The 23,506-nt window shown below is 42.1% G+C and overlaps 1 protein-coding gene across 4 annotated transcripts in view; it reads left to right on the top strand.

Moving 5' to 3' along the window:
• The window catches only part of NICN1 (nicolin 1), a 525,511-nt gene that overhangs the window by 388,835 nt on the left and 113,170 nt on the right, over positions 1-23,506 (top strand). For all 4 annotated transcript variants that reach the window (XM_044070573.1, XM_044070574.1, XM_044070572.1 and 1 more), the window contains one exon: positions 16,775-16,879. In XM_044070573.1, coding sequence (XP_043926508.1) covers positions 16,775-16,879 — 105 coding nt within the window. The remainder of the gene's footprint in view (positions 1-16,774; positions 16,880-23,506) is intronic.

The raw sequence follows: 23,506 nt of genomic DNA on the forward strand, positions 1-23,506 counted from the left end.
TCACTCAATACTCCCGTTCTTAGGGAAAGACAATTGGATGTGCTCAATTGATCTCCAGGATGCGTACTACCATATAAAGATGCCAGACCATCTAGGGATCATCTGCACTTTCGGCTGGGGGCCAGTCATTACCAGTTTTGAGCCCTGCCCTTTGATCTCACTACAGCCCTCAGACTGTTTACCAAATGTATGGCAGTGGTTATGGCTCACTTAAGGCATCAAGGAATCCGGGTGTTTCCGTATTTGGACGACTGGCTCCTTACCGCACCCACCAGTCATCATATCATTCAGGCAAGGGACATTATCTTATTCCTCTGCTTTCAACTAGGGATAACAATAAATTCAGAAAAGTCTGCCTTATTGCCATCACAGCATATTGTCTTTATAGGAGCAGACTTAGACACCGTCAACATATCCCTAAAACTTACTTTAGAAAGAGTACTTATCCTTCGACAACAGATTCTAGACATTCTCTCAAAGCAGAGAGCATCAGCATCGGCGATTCTCAGACTGTTGGGCACCATGGCAGCAGCTATTATTGCAATACCTCTAGCAAGGTCACACATGTTCATTCTTCAATGGCTACTATTTACATAGTGGACCTTTCAAAAGTTACCTATGGATTACCCGGTTCAGATAACCGATTCATGTAAGAAGGACCTTTGGTGGTGGCTGACGTCCGAATCTGTAACCATGGGACATCCCTTTGTTCTCCTGACTCCAGTTGCAACTGTGACCACGGATGCCTCCCTGATCGGGTGGGGGGGATTATCAGGGATGGACAGCCCAAGGTATATGGCAAGAACACGAGACTCACTTGTATATCAAACATCCTAGAGATGAGAGCGGTACTCTTAGCGTTGCAGTCCTTTCAAGACTCTCTCCCTCTGGGGACCAGTGCAGTTCAGTCAGACAACATGTCAGTAGTCTGGTATATAAACAAACAAGGAGGGACCAGGTCTTATCCCCTATGTCGAGAGGCCCTGAGAGTATGGCATTGGGCAGAGTCCACCCAGCACTTTCTGATACACACACATCCCAGGGAAATCCAATGTGATAGCAGGCAAACTAAGCAGAGCAATTCTGTTGCCACACGAGTGGTTCCTCAAGAACGAAGTTGTGGAAATGATCTTCCGCAGATGGGGTCAGCCTTGCTGCAGTCTCTTTGCAACTCCCACAAACAACAACTGCAGCAACTACTTTGGGAGTCCCTGAGGGATGCGCTCATACACGATTGCCCCCCGGGTCTTTCCCACCTTTCCCACTAATTCCCAAAGTTCTGCAGAAAGCCAGTGCCCTGGGAAGGACAGTTATCTTAATAGCCACCTTTTGGCCTCATCAGATTTGGTTCCCTTTCCTGAAGCCTCATCTTTTGGAAGAGCCCTGGATCCTGGACCCAGTGCCGGACCTTCTGACTCAATTGTAAGGAGCTCTTCACCCTTCTTTACAGTCCATCAAACTGACAGCATGGCTGCTTCAATTCCAAGAATAACCAGGTTCCAAAATTTGTCAGCAGAAGCTCAACATATACTATTGTCTTCCCATAAATCCTCAACTAGAAAACTTTACCTTAGCAAATGGAGGAGATTTTCAATCTGGGCTCAGCAAAACAACATTGATCTGTTCCTGGCTTCCATATCAGATATATTGGAATTCTTGACCAAACTATTTAATGAAGGGGCCACAGTAGCAGCTATTCAAGTTCAACTGTCTGCTATATCAAATTTTCATATTGGTGAACTAAGGGACAATGTCGTGTCTCATACAATGTCAAAGGCCTTTCTAAAAGGTGCAATACATTTGAGGCCTCTTGTTAGATCCCCCACTACTCCATGGAATCTAAATCATATTCTGTCAAAGATTATTCTTCCTCCATTTGAACCAGCATCTTCCTGTGAATTGAAATTCCTTTCGTGAAAAATTATTTTCCTAGTGGCTATCACCTCTGCGCACTGAGTTTCAGAATTACAGGCCCTATCGGTAAGGCATCCATGTTTGATATTCCGCAAAGATAGAGTTTCCCTCAGAACAAACCATTCTTTTCTACCAAAGGTTTGCTCAGAATCCAACCTTAATCAAACCATTGAATTGCCAGTTTTCTTTCTTAATCATACTAATCAGTTGGAGTATATGCTTCACAAGCTTGATGTTCACAGACAACTTTGTTTCTATTTAGACAGGACAAAAGATTATAGACAATATGACCAGCTGTCTGTGTCATTTTCAGATTCCAAGAAGGGTGCCGCAGTTTCCAAACCTACCTTATCTAAGTGGCGTTCGGACTGTATATCTTTTATTTATAGTTCTGCACGTATTCCCTTAGAAAACAAAGTTAAAGCTCACTCAACTAGAACTGTCTCTACTTCTACAGCCTTTTCGGCCAGGCTACCAATACACTCTATTTGTGCGGAAGCCACTTGGTCAAAGCCACATACCTTCATTACTCATTACAAAGTAGACAAGACCTCTAGGGACAGGGCTTCCTTTGGTTCTGCTGTCCTTAGACATGTACTCCCGTGAGCCACCCAAGATTGTGGTGCTGGGGACGCTACCCATCAGTAAGAATGGAGGCAAGATTGAACAACTTCACATAAAGAAGTTATGTACTTACCATAACGTTCCATGTGAGTTGTTGTTCTCAGCTTCATTCTTACAACCCACCCTCCTACCCCCAACCAGTGTCTGGAAGTTCGAGACTTGACTCTTTCAGCCTGCTTTGGTCTTTTCTGAGGAGTTTTTCCTTTCATCGGTTACTGGAAATATAAGTATGGTGTTTTTACTCTGTGAATGTGTTACTAGTTGGCAGCAAACAAGATCTGAGGGAAATAGAGAAGCATCATGGGATAGGGTTTCAGCCTTGAGCTGTTTGGAGACCTCGAGGTTTGCAATTTGGCCGACTCGGAGCCGAGGGATCAGCTCCGAACCCATCAGTAAGAATGAAGGCGAGAAGAACAACTCACATGGAACGTTATGGTAAGTACATAACTTATTTTTTTCAAAATTACATTTTTCGGTAAGTGGTAGGCCAAAAAAGGTATCTTCAACTGCTTATAAGTAAACCATTTGTAAATCAGTGGGTGGGGTTCAACAATGCCTACACTAAGTGTACACTGTTCTGAGTGAACAGACAACAGAGACAACTCACACTTTCTTCCTCCTAACTTTAGTTTTCCTACTGATATTCTTGCAGCTTTAAATACTGACAGGGATTCATACAGGTTACCACAAAGGGTAGACTACATGTACACTTAGCGTAATCTTTCTGAGTGACTTGAAAACACAAAAAATGTGATAAGAATTTTACTGAATACATATCACTTAGTGTACATAGTGCAGGCTTTATTGAATGTGGCCCAGTGTCTGTTTTTTATAATTGCAGGACTTGCAATTATGTCTGCCACAATTGCAGTAGGAAGCCAAATATGACATCCTTGAAATCTTATTGGATAAACAGTTTCTGAATGTGTAGACCCAAACAGATCACATGATGTTTACTGTTGTATTAATTTAAAAACTTGCAGTCATTCACTGTTGATGTTCTTCATATTGATCACTACTGCAATAGCATAAGCTATTAGAGTTATGTCCTGCAGGGATAAAGCAGCTGGCCAACTTCCAATGCTTCAGGTTACCTTCCACTTGTCCAAACTGTTAGCCTGAGCTGACTTAAAAACACATCTGGGCACCAAGCCCTTCAGAGTTTTCCTGCTGAAGAGTATGTTCCTGTGAGGCTTTCAAGGATTGATGGTCAGCTTGTGCTGTTCTTTTGCTTGTCAGATAAGTTCCCTTTGGGGAACAAAAATTTTGCTTTAAAAAACATGTTTGATAACACCTTCCTGTTCAGGAAAATTATTTTAAAGCTTGGAGTTTGTGTTTTAATGGACTGTCACAGTATTATATTGTACTTTTAGACAGGAGTGCTGTTTTTTCTGTCAGTTTAAAAGTTGTTTAAAGTAATTAAAAGCATTTCCTGTGGCAAAGTTGTGTTTATTTTACTTTTTTGGGGCTGGCAATGTGTTTTAAAGTGCTTTTTACTCTGTTTTTCTATGAAAAATTTACTTTTAAAGATTTTACATTTTTACTGACCTTTGCTGCTTGTTTTCCTCAGGAAAAATGCACCATTTTTTGCTGGACCATGGAATAAACTGTCAATCCTATAGTCAGTCCTTCTTCCAGCTACAAAATAAATAAATAAATAAATAAATAAAGTTAAGCAAACAGCCTTTGACACCACAGCAGGCTAGCAATTTGCCTCAGCCAGAGATGGGCGACTCTGCTGTGGCCATTAGTTGTACCTCAGACCACTCATCTTTTTCCTCAGATCCCTCTGGTGTAGCACCAACAACCACTGTGGACCAGGGGTTAGCCACTTCCTCTATAGCTGTTGGGATCCCCTCAGTGGGCAGCAATGGGCATGTGAATTTGACAAAGAGGATTTTCAGGATGGATATTCAGCAGAATAACAAGGACAAAAGAAAAGGGGAGTAATAATACTGATTGTTAGAGGGGTGCTAAACAGAAGGCAGAAGAAGAGAAAATGGCTAACGATAGATTTGTGGTAGTAAGGGACTATTGGCAAAAGAGGAGGGCTATGCTGGCATGTGTTAATATTCTTTCTATCAAATGTTGCTATTATGGAGTTTAATAAATGTGAGAGAAATATTAAGCTTTTAGCTGGGAATATTATTAACGAATGGGAACTGGAACTTAATTTGCCAATGTCAGGATGTATCAGGGACCTAGAAGGGAAAATATAACAAAATGGGGTAGATTTCTGAAGAAATGCATAAGACTGTTTGGTATGGAAGATGTGAATTCAATAGTAGAACAGTAGATAGAATTTGCACATTATTTCACTATGTACAATAATTAGGCTATACTAGAAAGGATTGATATGTCACAGGAGAACATGTATTTAATTGAAAGCTTTGACATACACCTAATAACTATTTCAGATCATGTGTTGTTAAAAATTAAGATAAAGATGCAGGATAATGAAGTAAAAATGAGACACTGGTGGTTTCATGCTTGATAAAAAGAGAGGCATTTAAGGAATAGATAGGGAAAATTATTCATGAGTTATTAGAGAAGAAGGCCATTTCTTCAGAAGGGATAGCTAGTGAGTGGGATAAAATGAAACTGAAGTTTAAAATAGGATACAAATAAAATAAAGTGAAATGGGAAAGACATTATAGGAATTATTTAGAGGCTTACAAGGTTAATGTATTGCAGAATAATGGGACTGATAGAACAAGAAGAGGAGCAACTGCACAGTGCTAAAGGGAAAACAAGTGAGTATTTGGATAATATGCATGAATTTATAAAGTTGCTGTTAAATAATTATTTTTGACAACAACTCCAAAACACAAACATTTTTTGCACAACTACTTAGTCAACTTAAAGTAGAAATTGTTGTCAAAATAAGGGAGGTGGGAATGTTTTGAAATGTAAAAATGATAGGCTTGCCAGAGTTAAAAGTCTACTGTAAAGAAAGAAGTATAACTGAAGTTCTTGCTTAGAGGAGAGAGAAACTGTATTCAAGATAAGATGCTTAAAGCCAGAGCTGGACCATAGTGAAATGGGGCCCTAGGCAGGGGGATGGACCAGCCCCCCCACACACACAGCCATTCTTATGTCCCATCACTTGTTGCTGTACCCTCAGTTACCGTAAACACCGCTCAAACTGTCAGCGTGCATACTATTTTCTTTACTTTTGAAATTAAGGCATAGCTACGGATTTAATTTAAAACTTTAATTTAAATATCCTTTGCTGGCCAGGTTAGTCCCACTAGGCTAGTAATGTCTTTTCAAGGGGAGACCTATGATGGTATTTATATTACTAGGTGAAATTTGGCCAGGGCATTGGGGAAGTTCTTTCTACTCTTTTTGATAGCTCAGGTAGATTTAAAAAGATATCACAGCACCTGCCATTAACACAGACAGATAAGGCCTCATTTTAATATTTTTTCCAAAGGATAGCACATGCAGGAGTGCAACACTCCCACCCCCTTAAAGTGCACTGCAGTGTCAGAAATCCATTTACATTGTGTGGGAGTAGAACCTACCACCTGCTGCACCAAAGGCAAGTATGCTACCAACAATGGTTTAAAATTCAATAACACAAACACTAACGACCATTTGCTAAACAAAACAGTTGCACATTGAAAATAGACTTAGCATGAGCAACAGTTTCCATTGAAGCTCACATTTCTTGAAAATACACCCCTGTAGTTTTGAATATTTTTCCATTAAACAGTGAAACAAAATGTATAAATCAATAAAAGACAAAATATCCAAGTCTGGTAGTTGGTGCAGAGGATCAAGGCTGTCCTCTCCTGTAGCTAAGGTACAGGGTTTGAGCCTGAGCAAGCTTCTTAATTAACCTGCCATCCCTAACTAAGGCATTTTATACACAAATACGCACACTCTCTCTCTCTCCTTGCAGTGCACTGTGAGTACCTGTTGAAGGAATGCTCATTTCCCAGTCTTTGACAGCTGGCAGCGCTCTGTGTATAAAGGAAAGCAGCAGCAGTCTGTTCAGTGGTCCAACAGATGCTTGTAGCAAGCAATATAACGTGTGTTTGAGAACGGAGAAGTGAAGTTCCAACATGCGTTTAAATCTCTTGTGTTGTTGTGTGTGTGCATTGTACTAAAGATGCATACACAAATGCAAAGTGCGTCCTTAAAGAAAAGTTATTAATTAAAAATTAAATGTTGTGGCAGCCCCCAGCAGGCTGTCCCAGGCCAGCAGTCCCTAGGCAGCTGCCTAGGTTGTGTAGTGCTAGATACACCTCTGCTTAAAGGTGATAAATTAACAGTAAGCAAACTAAGTGGTTAAGAAAGAAATGCTGTCAGAAATGTACAAGTGACATTAGGGAGTTGGAAAGTGTCGAGAAAGAGCATGTGATGTGTTATACTAGCAAAGCATGTCAATTCAAATTAAACAAAATGTAAGGGACTGTTCCGTGCAAAGTATACATGACAACAATAATCAAAGAAAAAAGATGATTTTTTACTACTAAGAATACCATGGAATAAAACTGGAACAGATTTGTTTTAGTTCGGAGGTATGTGTGTAGCTAATATGTGTTGACTATTATTCACAGTTTCTAGAGGTCGTGAAGTTACAGAATGTAAGTGCTGTTACCAATAATGTGTGTAAACCTATAATTTTGAGGCACGGAATACCAGCTGTAGTTGTCTTCAATAGTTCACAAAATGCAAGTAAGAGTTTAGAGCAGTGAGAATTTCAACATGTGTCCTGTAATCTAAACTACACTCTTTGAAGTGGTCAAGTCTAGAGGACAGTTCAAACTTTGAAAAACATCACGAAAGAAAATTAGTACATTGGCGGTGACCATTATGCATATGCAGTAATCTGTATTAAATGGTAGACTGCCTACCTTGACTTTCTATGGTCATTCTGAAAGTATGTTTTTATTACAAGAGAGAATAAAATCAAACTAAGCTGGTGACAAGTTTTACTATAATAAAAGATGAAGATGCCTATCATCTTAGAACAAGGAGGATAAAGTGAGAGAGCAACAAAGTTTTACACGAAAACATCTGGAAGGTGTGTTTGTTAAGGAGTATGAGTGTCTAAGATCTTTCCCTGTTCTTGCTACAGATAGAAGGTTGCTAAGAAGACAGAATCGTGTGTCCAAAATGAGTATACCCCCCAAAATATGACAGAAGAGCTTTGTTTGAGACAGTACCATAGCTTGCTCATCTGGCACCCTGTGCAGTTTCCCAGTATCACAGAATAGTGCCCCCTCTGGAAAAAAAAGGTCTAAGACTGAGGATCAGAAATAAAAAAAAAGTCTCCTGTACTTTTGTAACTGTGCCATAATGCTTACTACAGCTGTAATAAGGACCGTGCTACAGTTGCTGACACATGGGCAAGCTCAGATGTTGCATTGGATTGACATTCATTTATGAAGCTCCAATATCCTCACAGCTTAATAAATGAATGCCGGTACTGCAGTTCCACCCTCTTGACACTTACAGATTGTGCCCCATAACATTCTCCTTCACCCTACCTTTGTTATGGCTGTGGTTTGAAAAGCTTCCATTCAAGAGATTTGCAAAGCAGTGTTTAACAGAGATATCCAAGATAGTGTCTTCAGATGCATTTCTAAAAGCAACATTAGGTGATGCGTAAATAGTTCATCTGAATCAAAAATATCCAGGAAGCCTGTCTGAAAGGGCATTCCAGATACTTTTCTTACTTCATCAGTAGTAGAACTACAGACCACAAACTCTCTCAAATATTAGCAGTATAATAGATTATGGAAAAAGGTAGCACGATAGCTACAAGGACTAGAAAGTACTGAATTGTTTTGAAACAACCTGCTTAAAACATTAGTTGTAGTGTTTTATCTCTGTACATGAAGCAATTAATTAAAATGCAAGAAAATATAAATATCGAAATGGCCTTTCATTTAAGAAATGATGATGCTGTCTGCAATGAAATATTGAAATCCTTCAGTTTTATGTACCAGTAAAATACCATGAGGTACAGAAATTAATAACATCAATAGAAAAGAGTACATGGTATCTATATGTATATAAATTGATACTGTAGCTGTAACTGAATGCCACTTAAATAACAACATGTTGTGTTTGAAGTATTAAATACAAAAGTCTGAAATTAATTGCACCTCACAAACCTCAGCAAAACAGTATTATTTTTAATTCAATTTTCATAGAGGCTCATATTCATAAAGTGTGGTTTTAGATACATCGCTACTATATGTTCACCGATACCACACATGAAAGTGCTTTAGTTTGATGTAGTAGCAGGTCTTCCTTGCTAGTTTTCATGTTGGTCTCCTTCAGTTTTTTTCTTTTAGCATTGTGCTAATTTGTGGATGCCATTCCAGTACTATCCAGCATTTCCATTCTGATTTAAGTCTAGTGTATTGTCTGTCCTATTGTATTTTCTGTCCTATTATTGTGCCTCTGATACAGTACTTTTTAGTATGCATCAGGTCACAGATTGTGGTGGTTATGTTTTTCTGTAAAAATACTAGCTTTTGAACTAACCCTTGGAGAACGTTTCTCACAGTCAGTGAACTGGTATGCTTTTATATACATAAAAGAAGAAAGCAGTGGAACAAAACTCTTCAAAAACGACCTTTATTGCACCAGTAGACCAAGTTAAGTGCTTTAATCCCCAGTATACATCACGGGACTTCTTCAGAACTAAAAACACACACAAACTGAAACACTTGACATAGTCTAATCAATTAATTGGCTAACCAATAAAATCTTCAGACCTTCATTTAAAATATTAACCTTTAAAATGCTGGAGTTTCAAATGACAGGAAATACTAGTAAAATCATTAAGACCAGGATAAACAAAGGCATTTAAACACAATTGCCATCTCAACTCACATAACTCAAGATGTTCAGATAAAATATTCCCCTGTGGGTCAGGTATCTGTTGTATTACCAAAAAGTTAAAATTATGCCTACTGTATTCACTTATATGTTTGCTCAAGGCATTTGTAAGCTTTCCTTTTTTAATATCAGTAAGATGCTCATACATCCTATCACGCAAACGTCAAGACGTTTTTCCTATATAGAACGCTGGGCAGGCCAAACACTTGGCTAGATAAACTACATTTTTAGACTGGCAATTGTAATGCCCATTTATCTTAAATCTAAAATCAAATAGGTGAAAATTTACACCTGTAGTGAGTATATGTGGATGTAATGAACACATTCCACATTTAAAATTACCAAATGGTCGATTATTGCATAATACCATGGTGGTGGTGCTGCGATAGCGTTGTCGCCTCACAGTAAGACGCTGTCCGGTTCGATTCTCAGCTAGAGCGTCTTCTGCATGGAGACATGCGTGAATGGGTGTACCTTCGTTGAAGGTTGTGTGTCAGAGCTGGTAACTCAGCATGTAAAAATCAACTACCAATCATTAGTGGACCGGAGTTTCACTGTGGCGACCCCTAACCGGGAAAAGCCGAAAGACACAACAACAACAACAACAACAACCTTATTACCAGATTCCAACATATTTTTAATGGACCTATCTTTTCTAAAAACTATATTGGGTTTTTCACCCAATAAACTTTTAACGGTATAGTCCATAGTAAAAAAATCCAATTTTTGAAAATAATATTCATTACAGTGCTACTATCCTTGTTGTACACAGTAAAGAAAGAATGTCCACCAACTTTCTTTTGTTTGTTCAAATCAAGGGACACACCCACTTCATGCCCACTGGGTATAACTCCAGAACTTGGAGTATAACCTAATATTGGTCTAAATACTCCTGCCTCTCTTTTGGCTATGACCTCTTTATTTATACTATTAAGAAACCATTCTGGATACCCTCTTTTTGTAAACATACCCAATATAAAATCAATTTCTCTTTGAAAATTGGCCTCATCGGATGTCATACGTACTTTTATATGCATATTTGCTTTGCAGCATAATCTCATGATTAGGATACCTTTGTGATAGCAGCAGACAGATATGAGTTTATGTTGCATCCCATTTGATTAGGTAAATTACTTATCCATTTAAAGAAAGAATAGAATGGAACCTGTTTAAAACTGTCTGAGTAAATCAGCACTAGGTGAGAATGGTAATATGCTGAGAGTTACAAAAAAGTATTTAGACTGCAGTGTGAGCTGAATAATACTATATTATCCTTACCAAAATAGATGTCCAGGGGGACGTTATGCAAGCAATAATGCCTGACAGGGTGTGTGTTATTGTGTAAATAGCACCTGCCAGTGGTGTTGGAAGGGAGTTATTAAAACAGTAACACACACCCTGCAGGGCATTATTGTGCTTAGAGAATGGGCTGTTTGTTAAATTGTTTTGCATTTGTTTGTTTTTGTTCTTTTAATTTCATATATATATATATATATATATATATATATATATATATATATATATATATATATATATATTATAGTAATTTTGATATAAAATAGTTCCAACACCTACTGTTCAAACTTGCTGTAGTATATTCTGGCAAATCATAAGGCGATTAAGTCACTAAATAATGAGTTACGTTTGAGTTTCAGACTTTATCGTAGCTCTCAGAATCAGGGACAAATACAGAAGTAATACACGACACTTTTAAAATATTAGTACTATTAATCTGAAACAATGACAGAATAAGAGAATGTGAATTAATATACATTTTCTGAAGTAAAAAAATGGCTATTGCTCTATTTATTGTCATCGTTTATTAAGAGAAATTCATCACCATTTCTTCAAAAGTCACCAGTTTTAGGAGGGATTAAGGGAGGCAGAGCTAAAATTTAAGTCAAAATCAGGGGTGTCCCTGAAATTCAGGGACAGGTGAGAGGTTTGGACTTAACATGTATTTTCTGAAGGATATTAACATAAATCCAACTTTCAAATTTTATAAGAGAATTATTTAAAGTCTGTCTCTATTTTTGAGCCGTTGTCCTCCCCATTACTTTAACAATTATCCAGATTTCTTGAGCTAAGAGGTTAAGAAGTAATTTTAAGAGATGCATCACACTCACACACACACACTCACACACTTACTTCAGCTTTCATGCATGTGAGTACCTGTACACGTACACAGGCAGACAGAAAAATAAACACACTCTGGAATAACATACATAAACACAGACAGACATTTTTTTAATGTTCTTTTTCTTTTTTTTTTAAAGTTTTACACAAACTGAACAGCAAAAGCATTGCTAGCGTAAAATAATGGCAGCTGTTACCTCCATTACAGACCAAGCTCCATGGCCACTTAATATGATGCAGTGATGCGACAAACTTGTTTACCAACACACTGCTGGGGAATGTTCGTTCTCCAAACAGAGTGGCAATGTACAGGTTGCTTATTCTCTAAACAGCTGTATTATGAACTGTCACATATAGGTTCATAGGTTCATACTAGGCCATCTGCCTTGGGGCAATTATAAGCCTAGCCCGATTTTGTTTGGCTTACGCCACCCCTTGATTTGAGTATACTGTGCCCTTTTCACAGTTTAGGTTACTGTGCCTCTGTCTAATAGTGACACGGAAGTAATCCCCGGGACAAACCTACGATCCCCCATCCACTCATCAAGATTCTTCTTGAAGAATTCAGTGAGGTGCTCTGCCTAACATGAATTGGAATTCTATTCCAGAGTGAAGGGAGCCTCTGGGTTATGAATCTGTCCCTCCAGCAAGTCCTATTTATTTCTGTGCTGAGGTTCAAGTCCCTCGAGCATGTGGCTCTAAGGGATTTAGATTTACTGAGGTGGAGCATGTCCATTAATTCTGGATTGGACATAGCTTTATATGTCAGGCATAGATCGCCTCGAAGTAGGCGGTATGCAACTGAGTAGAGCTGGAGTTTTTTTAACCGAGCAGCATATGGCATCTGTTTGAGTCCCTTGATCCTCTTGGTGAGGTACTTTTGGGGTCTTTCTAATTGCTGCAGGTGTCGGGTAAGGTACATCCCAAAAGGGGCATTGTATTCTATGATGGGCCTGATGAGGGATGAATAAAGGGGCACGATTACCTCTCTTGATCTAGATGTGAATCCTTTCATGATGAGGTGGGCCATGTAGAAGGTCTTTCTAACCACTTTGGCAATGTGGTTGTCAAAGGAGAGATTGCTATCAACTTGAGTCCCCAGATCCCTAATTACTTTCTCTGTACTTAATGGTTTACCGCCTATGTGGTAGTTTGTGGGCACATTGTTTTTGCCAAAGGGTATGACTATACACTTTTTGGCATTTAGCTTTAGACCATGGCTCTGGCACCAGTTATCCGTCTCTGTGAGACCTTTTTGAAGGATGTTTGTGTCAGATGGAGAGTCGATTATGGCGCCCAGTTTGCAGTCATCTGCGAACTTGGTGAGCCATAGTCCTCCCACATTGGCCTGTACCTCGGAAAAGTATATACCGAACAAGAGCGGTCCCAGGACAGAACCTTGTGGGACACCACTTGTGACTGGTTTCGAGTCTGACATGGCTCCAGCAACTCTCACTCTGTGGGTTCTGTCTTTGAGCCAGTTTGCGACCCATCTTGTGACATAGGGGTTTATATTTAAGCTGGATAGCTCATCTATGATGCCCGCATGGGGTATTGTGTCAAATGCCTTGGCTAGGTCCAGATAGGCTGTGTGGACTATTTTCCCTTCATCTATGGCTTTGGTGACTGGTTCAAAGAAGTCAACCAGGTTCAAAAGGCAGGATCTGCCCTTGACGAAGCCGAATTGGGTAGGATCTAGTGTCTGTAGGTCCCTGATGTCTTTGTTTATGAGCTCCATGATGATCCTCTCCATAGCCTTGCAGACTAAGCTAGTCAGGCTTATGGGGCGATAGTTTCCAGGGTCCGTGGAGGCTCCACATTTGTGGAGTGGGACCACTGTTGCTGTACGCCATTCTGTGGGCACATATCCTGTAGTGAGGCTGAGATTGTACAACTGTTTTATTTGAGGGATTAGTTCTTCTTGGAGTTCATGTAGGACGCAACCCGGGACGCCATCTGGTCCCATGGAAGCAGTGTTTTTTGCTTTGGAGAGGGCAGCCTTCACTTGAACATCAGAGATGTTTGGGAGGCAGCCCCCTGCCGGGATAGACACTTGCTCTTTTGGGGGGGAGGGGGTGGAGAAGTTTGCACTGAACCTGTCTGCCAGGATATTGGCGATGTCTGTGGGTTCAGAGTATTTTTTGTCATTTAGAATCAACTCAGAACAAGTCTGGGAGTTGTATCCCAGGTTCCTAACATAACTGAAAAAAGCCTTATGATTGTCTTTAGTGTCCTGTGCAATTTTTCTCTCAAAGCTGGCCTTGGAGGATTTTATGAGGGATCGTAATTTTTTGCTAGTACTGATCAGAGATGCCTTCCCTATTAGGGATTTTGCTCTATCATGTAGTAGCTTCCTCCTTCTGTTGTACAGTCTATTTATGGCAGGGGTCCACCAGACTGGACGCCTGCCTTTGGATGATTGGGTCTTGGTTTTGTTTGGGATAGCATGATCCATGCATTCCTGGAGATGTCCGTAGAATGCGTTTATATAGGATTCTGCAGTTTGGGCCGTAGTTTCCACTGGCCCTGGGGCCTTGAAAGATTTCACTTCAGTTTTGAGGAGTGAGAAGTTCGCTTTTGAGAAGTTTTTCACTGTGGTTTTCTGGGCTGGGGGTGGGGTCGGGATGTGGATATCCAGTGAAATTAACTTATGGTCTGATCTTACCAATGAAGGATATACTTCTGGTATGGAGCATAGAGTCCCCATGTTGGTAATGATCAGGTCTAGTATGTTATCCCCTCTTGTGGGAGTGGTGACTAGTTGTTCCGTAGCATTTGAGTTTATAATTTCCAGGAACCTTTGGGCTAAGGTGCTGGGGCTTGAGTAGTGCTCCCAGTCTATGTTTGGGTAGTTGAAGTTGCCCAATATAATGGTGTTCGGAGAGATCTTCATGTTCTCCAATGTTTTCAGGAAAACCGAGTGGGATTCCTGACTTTGAGAGGGTGGTCTGTAGGATGCTATAAACTGAAAAGCAGTTTTGCCCACTGTTAGTTGCACATGGATGGTCTCCGATACTTCATGCAATGCCACTAACCTGGAGGTGTGGCTATCCTTGATAAATATGGAAACTCCCCCTCCTTTTGTGGTTCGGTCTGGGTTTTGGGGCCGAAAAGCATGATATGAGGTATAACCTGGTTGTGCTGGGGTGCTCTCTGGAGCCTTGAACCAGGTTTCTGTCACTGCACAGATATCGATGTTCTGAGGATAGCTTTGAGTGCGTGCATCTTGAGGTTAAGACTTCTGGCATTTAGCAGCATTACCCTTAGTTTCTTATTCCTTGTGCTGTCTATGGAGGTGGGTTTGACTTTTGAGCCTTGCCTAAAAAAGGCACTATGAGGGTGGCCAGAGCCTTAGCCAGTATCCGAAAGCCCAGTGGAGACAGGTGCAAGCCGTCCCTAGCGAAGCAACGTGGCTTGTCGTGCATGTCATCTCAGGCTGATAGACACTGGATCCCCTTTGAATGACACAAAAATTTTAGCCAATTGTTAAAATCGATCATTTTGTCTTTGTACTGTGGCATCATTCTAGGTGAGGGTAAGATGCTGCTCAAGGTCAGGGTCATACCAGCCTGGGCTACATGATCAGAGAGCTCCTCTATGTCTCTTTTCATGTAGTCTAGGGAGGTACGTCTCAGGTCATTCACACCAGCATGTACAATGACTGAGTCATATTTGTATTTGCTTTGGAGTGACCTGAGTGCTTGTGTTATGTGGCGGATCCCAGCGCCCGACAGGCAGCTCACTGTGACCTTCTCCTTGTTCAGCCTGGTGAGCGGGACGTCAGTGTGTCTGACAATAGAGTCGCCAATTACAAGAGTATTGGGTGTGTTATTCAGCCTTAAGGGCTGTGGCTGCTTGGCACACTGACTTTGTGGGCTATGTGTTGTGCGTGTTTTGTTTTGGGGTGGCGTTTGCTTGGATGTCTGCTTTGGAGGTCTCTGTTGCTTAGGTAGATTTTTATTTAGAGCCTCTGAGTATGTTTTTGTGTATTTATTTGTTTGGTTCGCTGATGTGGTGGGACTATGTGATACTGGAATTGTGTTGTGTGAGGTTACCTTCTCCTCCTGACTGGTTATACCAGTTTGAGATGAAAGAGCTCAGCCTCCAGTTTGGCTATATGGTTGCATCTCTCACATATATTTGAACCTGTTTGGAGGAGGAGAGGGTTGTCTGTGTACATGAGACTGTTGTAACATTGCCTCAAAATTCCCAGATTCACCAGCTGGGCTGGAGAGGAAACCATTGACTGACCTTTGGACATGCTAGAGTAATATAGGGAACTGAATTAAGACGGTCCAATAGGGGACAAGGTAATCGTAGAGAGTATAAGAGTAAGTATTGCTGATGGTTTAATAGTGCTAACTTGTAAGATTACTTATTTGGACCAGTGAAGGGCCTTAGAATGAGAATATGATGTTTAATTTGAGAGATAGAGCAGTTCTAAGGGAAAAAGGGAAGAGCAGACTTTGTGGAGCCAGGAATAGTTTAAACCCAATTAGGTGGCGCTGCCCGTTATTGCACTATGCACAAAAACGCGCAAAACCGCGCAAAAGAGGGTTTTAAGAGAGGAAGCTCAAGGAGTTTGGAATTGACCCAAAATGGCCAATAAAACTACAGTTTCAAGGCAGTAACCACTCCCACAGGGGCAGGCAGGTTGCTCAGTGTTTATCACTGCCACTGATGAACAGATAGACTTCCCTTTAGCCCAAGCAAAAAATGGCCTCCAAGAAACTTAAAGACAGTTCAGAACAGCAATGTGACACATTATAGCCAGATAGCATAGTGTGCTACAGAGATGCCACATACAGGTACAAAAGGGACTGTGGAAGTCTGCTAGGTTAGCAGCTGTGTAGTCTTTTATTATAAAATAATTCATTGAGTTTTTGTAATGGCATTTATTTAATATCTTCGAGTATTAATTGTACATAACATGTTTTACTTTATTTTACATTAACTGCCTATTTGCTTGATGTAATTTGTTTTTGTTTATGTGAGTTTTTCCTTGAGATTATTTTGTCTTTATCATGTCTTTGTACTTATTTTATCCTTTGACCAATTAATGAACATTAGATGTTGTGAGACGATTTCATTTGTTTGTTAGTCAGCTCAGAAAACAGACAAACATAGTAAATATTAACACGGTTGTTTCAGAATTAATATTATAAACAAATGAATCTTTGAGTGACTTGTTACATTGAATGTTTACTATTATATTGACATTTTATTCTATTTGAAGGGCCTTCCTGATTCAGAAAAAGTTTCATCTCATGTGCAACAGATGTGGGCTCTGACAGCAATGATGCAAGCTAATCAGACAACAGCACGCATTGGACGCTTTGATGTGAGTTCTGTCTTTCTTCATACTTCTACAACAATTATTAAAAATATACTTGGCTACACATATGCATGTATGTATTGGTCTAACTTTATTTAGTAGTGTCATATTTCAAATAAAACACACTGTATTAATCACTTTATACTGATATGGAACATGGCCTGACAGTACAGAGCTCATAACTGAACACTTTGAAAGGTCATTTGAGTATAACGTTTGAAGATAATTGCTACCATGTGCAGCAGAAATTCACTGACGACTCCTAGCAGTAGTCATTAAAATTTAGGAATACACTGTCTATCTTGGTATGTGTAATACTGGAGTTGGGGAGTTTAGCTTTCTTTTCAGAAGAGTTATCTACAACTGCTGACATGTGAGGTACTCTCCGTGAGCCATCTGCCCTTTTCAAGATTTGTTCATCTGTCACTGAAGCTGCTGGGATCACTCACAGATGGGAACGTAGAGTAACTTTGGTCCCAGTCTCACCTGGAATTGCTTTGAAAACTCCCCCAGACTGCATGACTTTCATTACAGCTTCTGCAATCTGAGTAATTGGATTGTTGTAGTATAGACTATTATCAATAGTTAAGTAAGGCCCACCTTGAAAGAGTCTTAGCATGAGGTTAGCGTATTATCCAAGAGCCAGCATATGTACTCTAGATGTCCATCAGAGACCTATGTTACAGCAGCAGGCACAGGTAGTACTGGCCTAGCATTCTAACTACTTTTATACCTCGAGTGTAGTAACAGTAATCCAGGATCTGAGAATAATGTTCCATCTTCATTTCCTTAAGGGCTGAGGCCAGTAAGATTTAGTGGGCCCAGAATTCAAAACTTTACCAGACTACCTTGCTCTTTTTCCTTACCTATGATAGTGTGTGAATCAGGAAAATAATTATTTATTTATTTAACCTTTGTTTACCACATTAGTTCCACTAGGCTTGTGGCCTCTTTTAAGGGGAGACCTGAGGTGGTATTTATACTACTAGGGGAAATTTGATCAGATCCAAAAATTGTCCAAGGCTACATAGCATGTTGCATTTTAAAGTATTTTTCTTGATTTCTTTTTTTCAGACTGCCAGCTTGGTGTTCATAGCTATTTTTGTGCGTGTTAATGTCAGTATTTTTAATTTTTTTGCTTTTGGCTAAAGGAATTTTTGCCAGACTTAACTTCCCTCTACCCAGCCCCAGCCATGTGCCATTTGCTATTTGGTGAGTTTCCTACCATTAGGCGTACTAGTGTGTTTTTTTTTTTATTGTTGCTATGCCTTTATTTTAGCCCTCAGAACTTTATTTACAGATATTCATGGCTTTCCTGACAGACTTTTGTTGTTTCATTTTTAGATCATAAGAGTTTTTCTGACAGCAGCTGTGTGTTTAATACAGAGTGGCATTGCACTGTTTCTTCAGGATTCTGGAATTGTATGCCCATGTGACTGTGTTTATAACAGCTGAATACCTTGCATCATTACTACTCCTGTGATGTGAGAGTGTTCAATCTCGCCGTTTGTTCTTACACATGGGTTCGGAGCCGATCCTCGGCTCCGTGTCGGCCGCTTGCAAGCTCTGCATCGAGAAGAAGCTCGAGATCACCTAATACCCACAATCCCCCTCTGCCTTTACCTCAGATCTAGTTTGCCGCTGCAGCGTTCGCATCACTGGGTCGAGCTTGAGCACCTAAGATAAGATTAAGAATTTATTCTTGTATTTTTCTTGGTACTTTTATTATAAAAAGTTGTTTAGTGATATATTGTGTGTGTGTGGTAAGTTTGAGGGATACTCGGTTCCGTTAAGTTTATTAAAACTTATTTAGAGTTCTCCTCGGGGCCTACCACCCCTTACTTGATTTGACTACCGGATTGACTAACCTTACTGGATTCGACAATTTCACCGGACTTGACTACTTTACTGGATTTGACCTTTCAATTTTTATTAGTGACATGTCTGAAAAGGCTAAATCGGGGTTTAAGCGTTGCCAATGTGGGCAAAAGATGTCAGTAACTGACAATCATAGTTCCTGCGTCTACTGTCTTGGCCCTCTCCATCTGCAAGAAGACTGCTCTATTTGTCATTCTTTCAGTGGGAGGGTCATGACAGATAGGCGCAGGAAACTAATGGATAGAGGTTTGTTAAAACCTTCCTTTCAAGAGGCTCTGGATGCTTCTGACCAGGCATCCAAATCCTCGAAGGAATCGAAGACGTCGGAGCCCAAGTCATCGGCTCCGAGCTCTTCAGCTAAAGTTAGATCACCGGTTCCACAGACTTCGGGGCCGAGTGTTCAACTGTTGTCAGTTTCGAGCCTCGAGTCTTGGAACCGGTGATGGAGCTCCCTCCCCGACACTGTTGAGGTCGGCTCCGTCTTCGATTCCTTTGACCCGTTCTTCCAGGCCCCTCTCCGACACCGATGTTGACCGTGTGGTGCAGAAATTATTGGAGCATACGGCCTTATCCAAACTTATCTCGGTTTCCACCCAATTAGTGTCGAAACTTGAAGGCCTTCCATTATCTCCATCCCTTCCTCCTCCGAGACCTGTCCAGTCTTTGGAGCCGGAAGAGGTTGATCTACTGATTGTGGAGCCCTCGGTGCCAGAACCGTCCTTTTCTCGGTCGGCTCCGTTCACCTCGACTCCGTCGGATCCGGTACCGGAGTCTCGGAGCCGAAGATCCATCCTTGGTTCCGGGGCCGAGAGTCGAACCGATGTTTCGGTTCCGACTCTTCCTCTCGGGGCCTCGGCTCGGATCGATTCGGCTCCGTCCTCGGGGTCGATGCCTTCGGTGCCTGTTTCGGGGATTCTTCCCATTTCTTCGGAACCGGGAGATACCTCGACTCGGGACCCGGGGGCCTTCGATGTCATGAGGAAGGTGTTGTCTACCCAGACAACCACATCAGTAGAAGCAGCCTCTCCTCCCCATAAAGGACCGTTATCTTCCTCTGCACCAACGGCCACATCCAAGCGTCGAGCACCGGTGTCTCAGCCACCCCTGGAGGGTGCCCCCTCTTCCTCGGAGGCTTCTTCGGATGCCCCCCCCCGAAGAAGTCACTAGGAAAAGATTGTGTAAGAGGAGACACTTAGATTCTCCACAAGAATCTTTGACATCCGATACTGACTTGGATGAGTCAGAAGGGTCCCCAAAGTCACCTTCAGAAGATGTCTCCTTTTCTGACATCTTGGAGATCCTAAAGCAGAGAGGTGATTGGCAGTCCCTTCCCCCTTCTGAGGATGAGTCAGTCTTGCTGAAGGCATTCGGTGCTCGCCCTTCCTCCTCCTGGGTCACTCCGCCCTTCGATGAGTTAATGGAGCTGATTGCTCGAAGGGCGTGGGAGACACCTGACACGGTGGAACCAGTCCCTAGGAAGCCTAATAAGTACATCACTGCACCCCAAGACAAGGCTTACCTCACAAAGGGAGTTCCAGTGGACGCCATAGTGGTGGCAGCGGCCACGAAAAAGGAGATGTCGGAATCTTCCTCATCTGTCCATCCGCCTAACAAAGATTCCAGGACTATGGACAGGTACGGGAAGCGCATTTTTAGTTCAGCGGCCTTTTCTATGCGATCCCTGAACTATTTGACCCATTTTACACGTCTACAGAGGGATCTAATCAAAGAGCTGGGAGATACCCTCCAGGGTACTACAGATGCTGCTGTCTCAGAGAAAGTTACAGCACATCTCAATACCCTTACATCCATTGTTAACTCATCCATGAGGCTGATATCATACGCAGCGAAGGATCGAGTAGGGCAGCAGCTTCAGCGATTGCTCTTCGCAGACAATCCTGGATGCGCTTATGTTCATTCGGAAGCCTTCAAGTCTTCCTTTACTAACGCCCCATTTGATGGTGCCACTCTCTTTGGCCCCAAAGTAAAGGAGACCCTTACCCGGTGTGAACAGGAGGGAAAGACTCTGTCTGCTGTCGGAGTCCGTTTTTCCACCCCATCCAGACCGTACCCCAAATGGCAACGCGGTGGAAAAATGTGGTTTCGAAAACCCCAAGGATCTTTCCCAGGCACACAGGGTGATGCCCCCTCTAGAGGCAGAGGAGGGGGCAGAGGTGGAAGATGCCGCCCTGGCGGCAGAGGGGGTCCGCAAAACCAAGGTGACAGGGATACACCCCCTGGAAAACCTTTCCAGCACTCCTGAGAGGAGGCCCGACTGTCCTGCTCTGGAGGCAGTCGGGGGTTGCTTAGCTTTATACCCTCAGGCCTGGCAAAATCTTACTACAGACAACTGGGTAAAAAGCGTGGTTACCAGAGGTTACAAAATACCCTTTCTATCCACTCCCATTCCAAAGAAAAGACTCCCAGATGTGCCGCCCCATCTGTGAGACCCAGCAGCTATAGAAATGTCAAAGCTGCTAGAAAAAAGAGTCATCCAACCAGTCCCAGCGGACCAAATAGGATTCGGAACTTACTCAAGGTTCTTTTTAGTTCCAAAGAAGACAGGGGACTGGAGGCCGATTCTGGACCTAAGCAACCTCAACACCTTTGTCAAGAAAGAAAAGTTCCGAATGGTCACGCTTCAATCGATCCTTCCATTCTTACAGAAGGACGACTGGATGTGCTCAATAGATCTGAAGGACGCATACTATCACATCAAAATGGCCAGGGCGTCCAGGGATCATTTGCGCTTCCGGCTGGGAGCCAGTCACTATCAGTTTCGAGCCCTGCCCTTTGGTCTGACCTCAGCCCCCATGGTTTTCACCAAATGCATGGCAGTGGTAGCGTCTCATCTGAGACGCCTAGGATTCCAGGTGTTTCCGTATCTGGACGACTGGCTCCTTTCTGCCACCACCCGGCGTCAACTGATACAGGCCAGGGATTACACTCTACAACTTTGTGTTCTCCTCGGAATTTCCGTAAATTTCGAAAAATCTTTACTGCAGCCATCACAGCATATCTTATTCATAGGAGTGGAATTAGATACGCATCATTTAATTCTAAGGCTCCCTCCAGAAAGGATAGTCTCACTACAAAGCCACATTTCTCTCCTTCTGTCATCCAAAAAATCCCCAGCAAAGCTGGTTCTGAAGGTCTTGGGTCTCATGGCAGCTTCTCTCATTGCGATACCATTGGGAAGACTGCACATGAGAGTTCTACAATGGCTACTGTTTGCACAATGGTCGTTCCAACAGCTACCTCTGACACACGAAATTCTGATTACAAACACATGCAAATCACACCTAACCTGGTGGCTTCAGACTTGCAACCTTTCCAGCGGAAGACCATTTGTGCTACCCACGCCGACAGCGACAATAACCACGGACGCTTCCCTGATAGGGTGGGGGGGCATCTTTCAGGGACAGACAGTCCAAGGCGAATGGACCAATTTGGAGTACAATCTGCACATCAATGTTCTGGAGGTGAGGGCAGTGTTTTTAGCGTTGCAACACTTTGCTCCCCTTCTTCCTCTAGGGACTATTGCAGTTCAGACAGACAACATGTCTGTAGTCTGGTACATAAACAAGCAAGGGGGAACCAGGTCTTATCAGCTATGCAGAGAGGCCATGAGAATTTGGCAATGGGCGGAGTCCACGGTCGCTTTCTGATCGCAACGCACATCCCGGGGTCATCCAACGTCATAGCCGACAGGCTGAGCAGAGCAATCCTGTTGCCTCACGAGTGGTCCCTCAAACAGTCAATTGCGAAGACGATTTTTCACAAGTGGGGCCAGCCTTCCTGCGATCTTTTTGCGTCTCCAATGAACGCCAAATGCAGGAGCTACTTTGCCCTATTACCCCCTCCAGGGGAAGTCCCCAGGGACGCGCTGGTGCACGATTGGCCCCCGGGTCTCCTGTACGCTTTTCCTCCCTTTCCCCTGATTGCAAAGTTTCTGCAGAAAGCCAGCAACCTTCAAAGGACGATAATCCTCATTGCCCCATTCTGGCCTCGTCAAATTTGGTTCCCCTTTCTATTGCAACACCGCATTCGGGGACCTTGGATTCTGGACCCAGAGCCAGATCTACTGACTCACTCGTCAGGAGTTCCTCACCCATCTCTCGAATCACTCCATCTAGCAGCTTGGCTGCTCCGCTTCTTTCTAGCCAGGTCTGATTCTCTTACACCGGCAGTTCAGAATATATTAGTGGCTTCTCATAAAGCTTCCACTACAAAGACCTACACCAGTAAATGGAAGCGTTTCGTTTTCTGGGCGAATTCACATCATTTGGACCCTGTTATAGCTCCGTTAAACAAGATCTTGGAGTTTTTAACAGAATTGTTCCATGAAGGAGCTTCTCCTGCCACTTTAAGAGTGCAATTGGCTGCCATTTCCAACTTTCATGTGGAAGAATGTGGGGCACCTGTTATGGCTCACAGACTTTGTAAGGCCTTTTAAAAGGATCTTTTCATATTAGACCACCAGTTAGAACACCTACATCACCTTGGAATCTGAACCTCTTACTTTCTAGATTGATGTTGCCACCTTTTGAGCCAGCCTCCGTTTGCCCATTGAAGTTTTTATCGTGGAAGACTCTCTTCTTGGTAGCCATTACATCCACTAGGCGAGTGTCTGAGCTTCAGGCTCTTTCTATTAAACACCCTTATTTGATTTTCCACTCTGACAGAGTATCTCTTCAAGACTAATCCATCCTTTCTCCCCAAAGTTTGCTCTACCAATAACATTAATCAGTCCAT

The sequence above is a fragment of the Protopterus annectens genome, chromosome 4.part1 (genome assembly GCF_019279795.1).
Source record: "Protopterus annectens isolate FY-2018-M chromosome 4.part1, PAN1.0, whole genome shotgun sequence".
Lineage (NCBI taxonomy): Eukaryota > Metazoa > Chordata > Ceratodontiformes > Protopteridae > Protopterus > Protopterus annectens.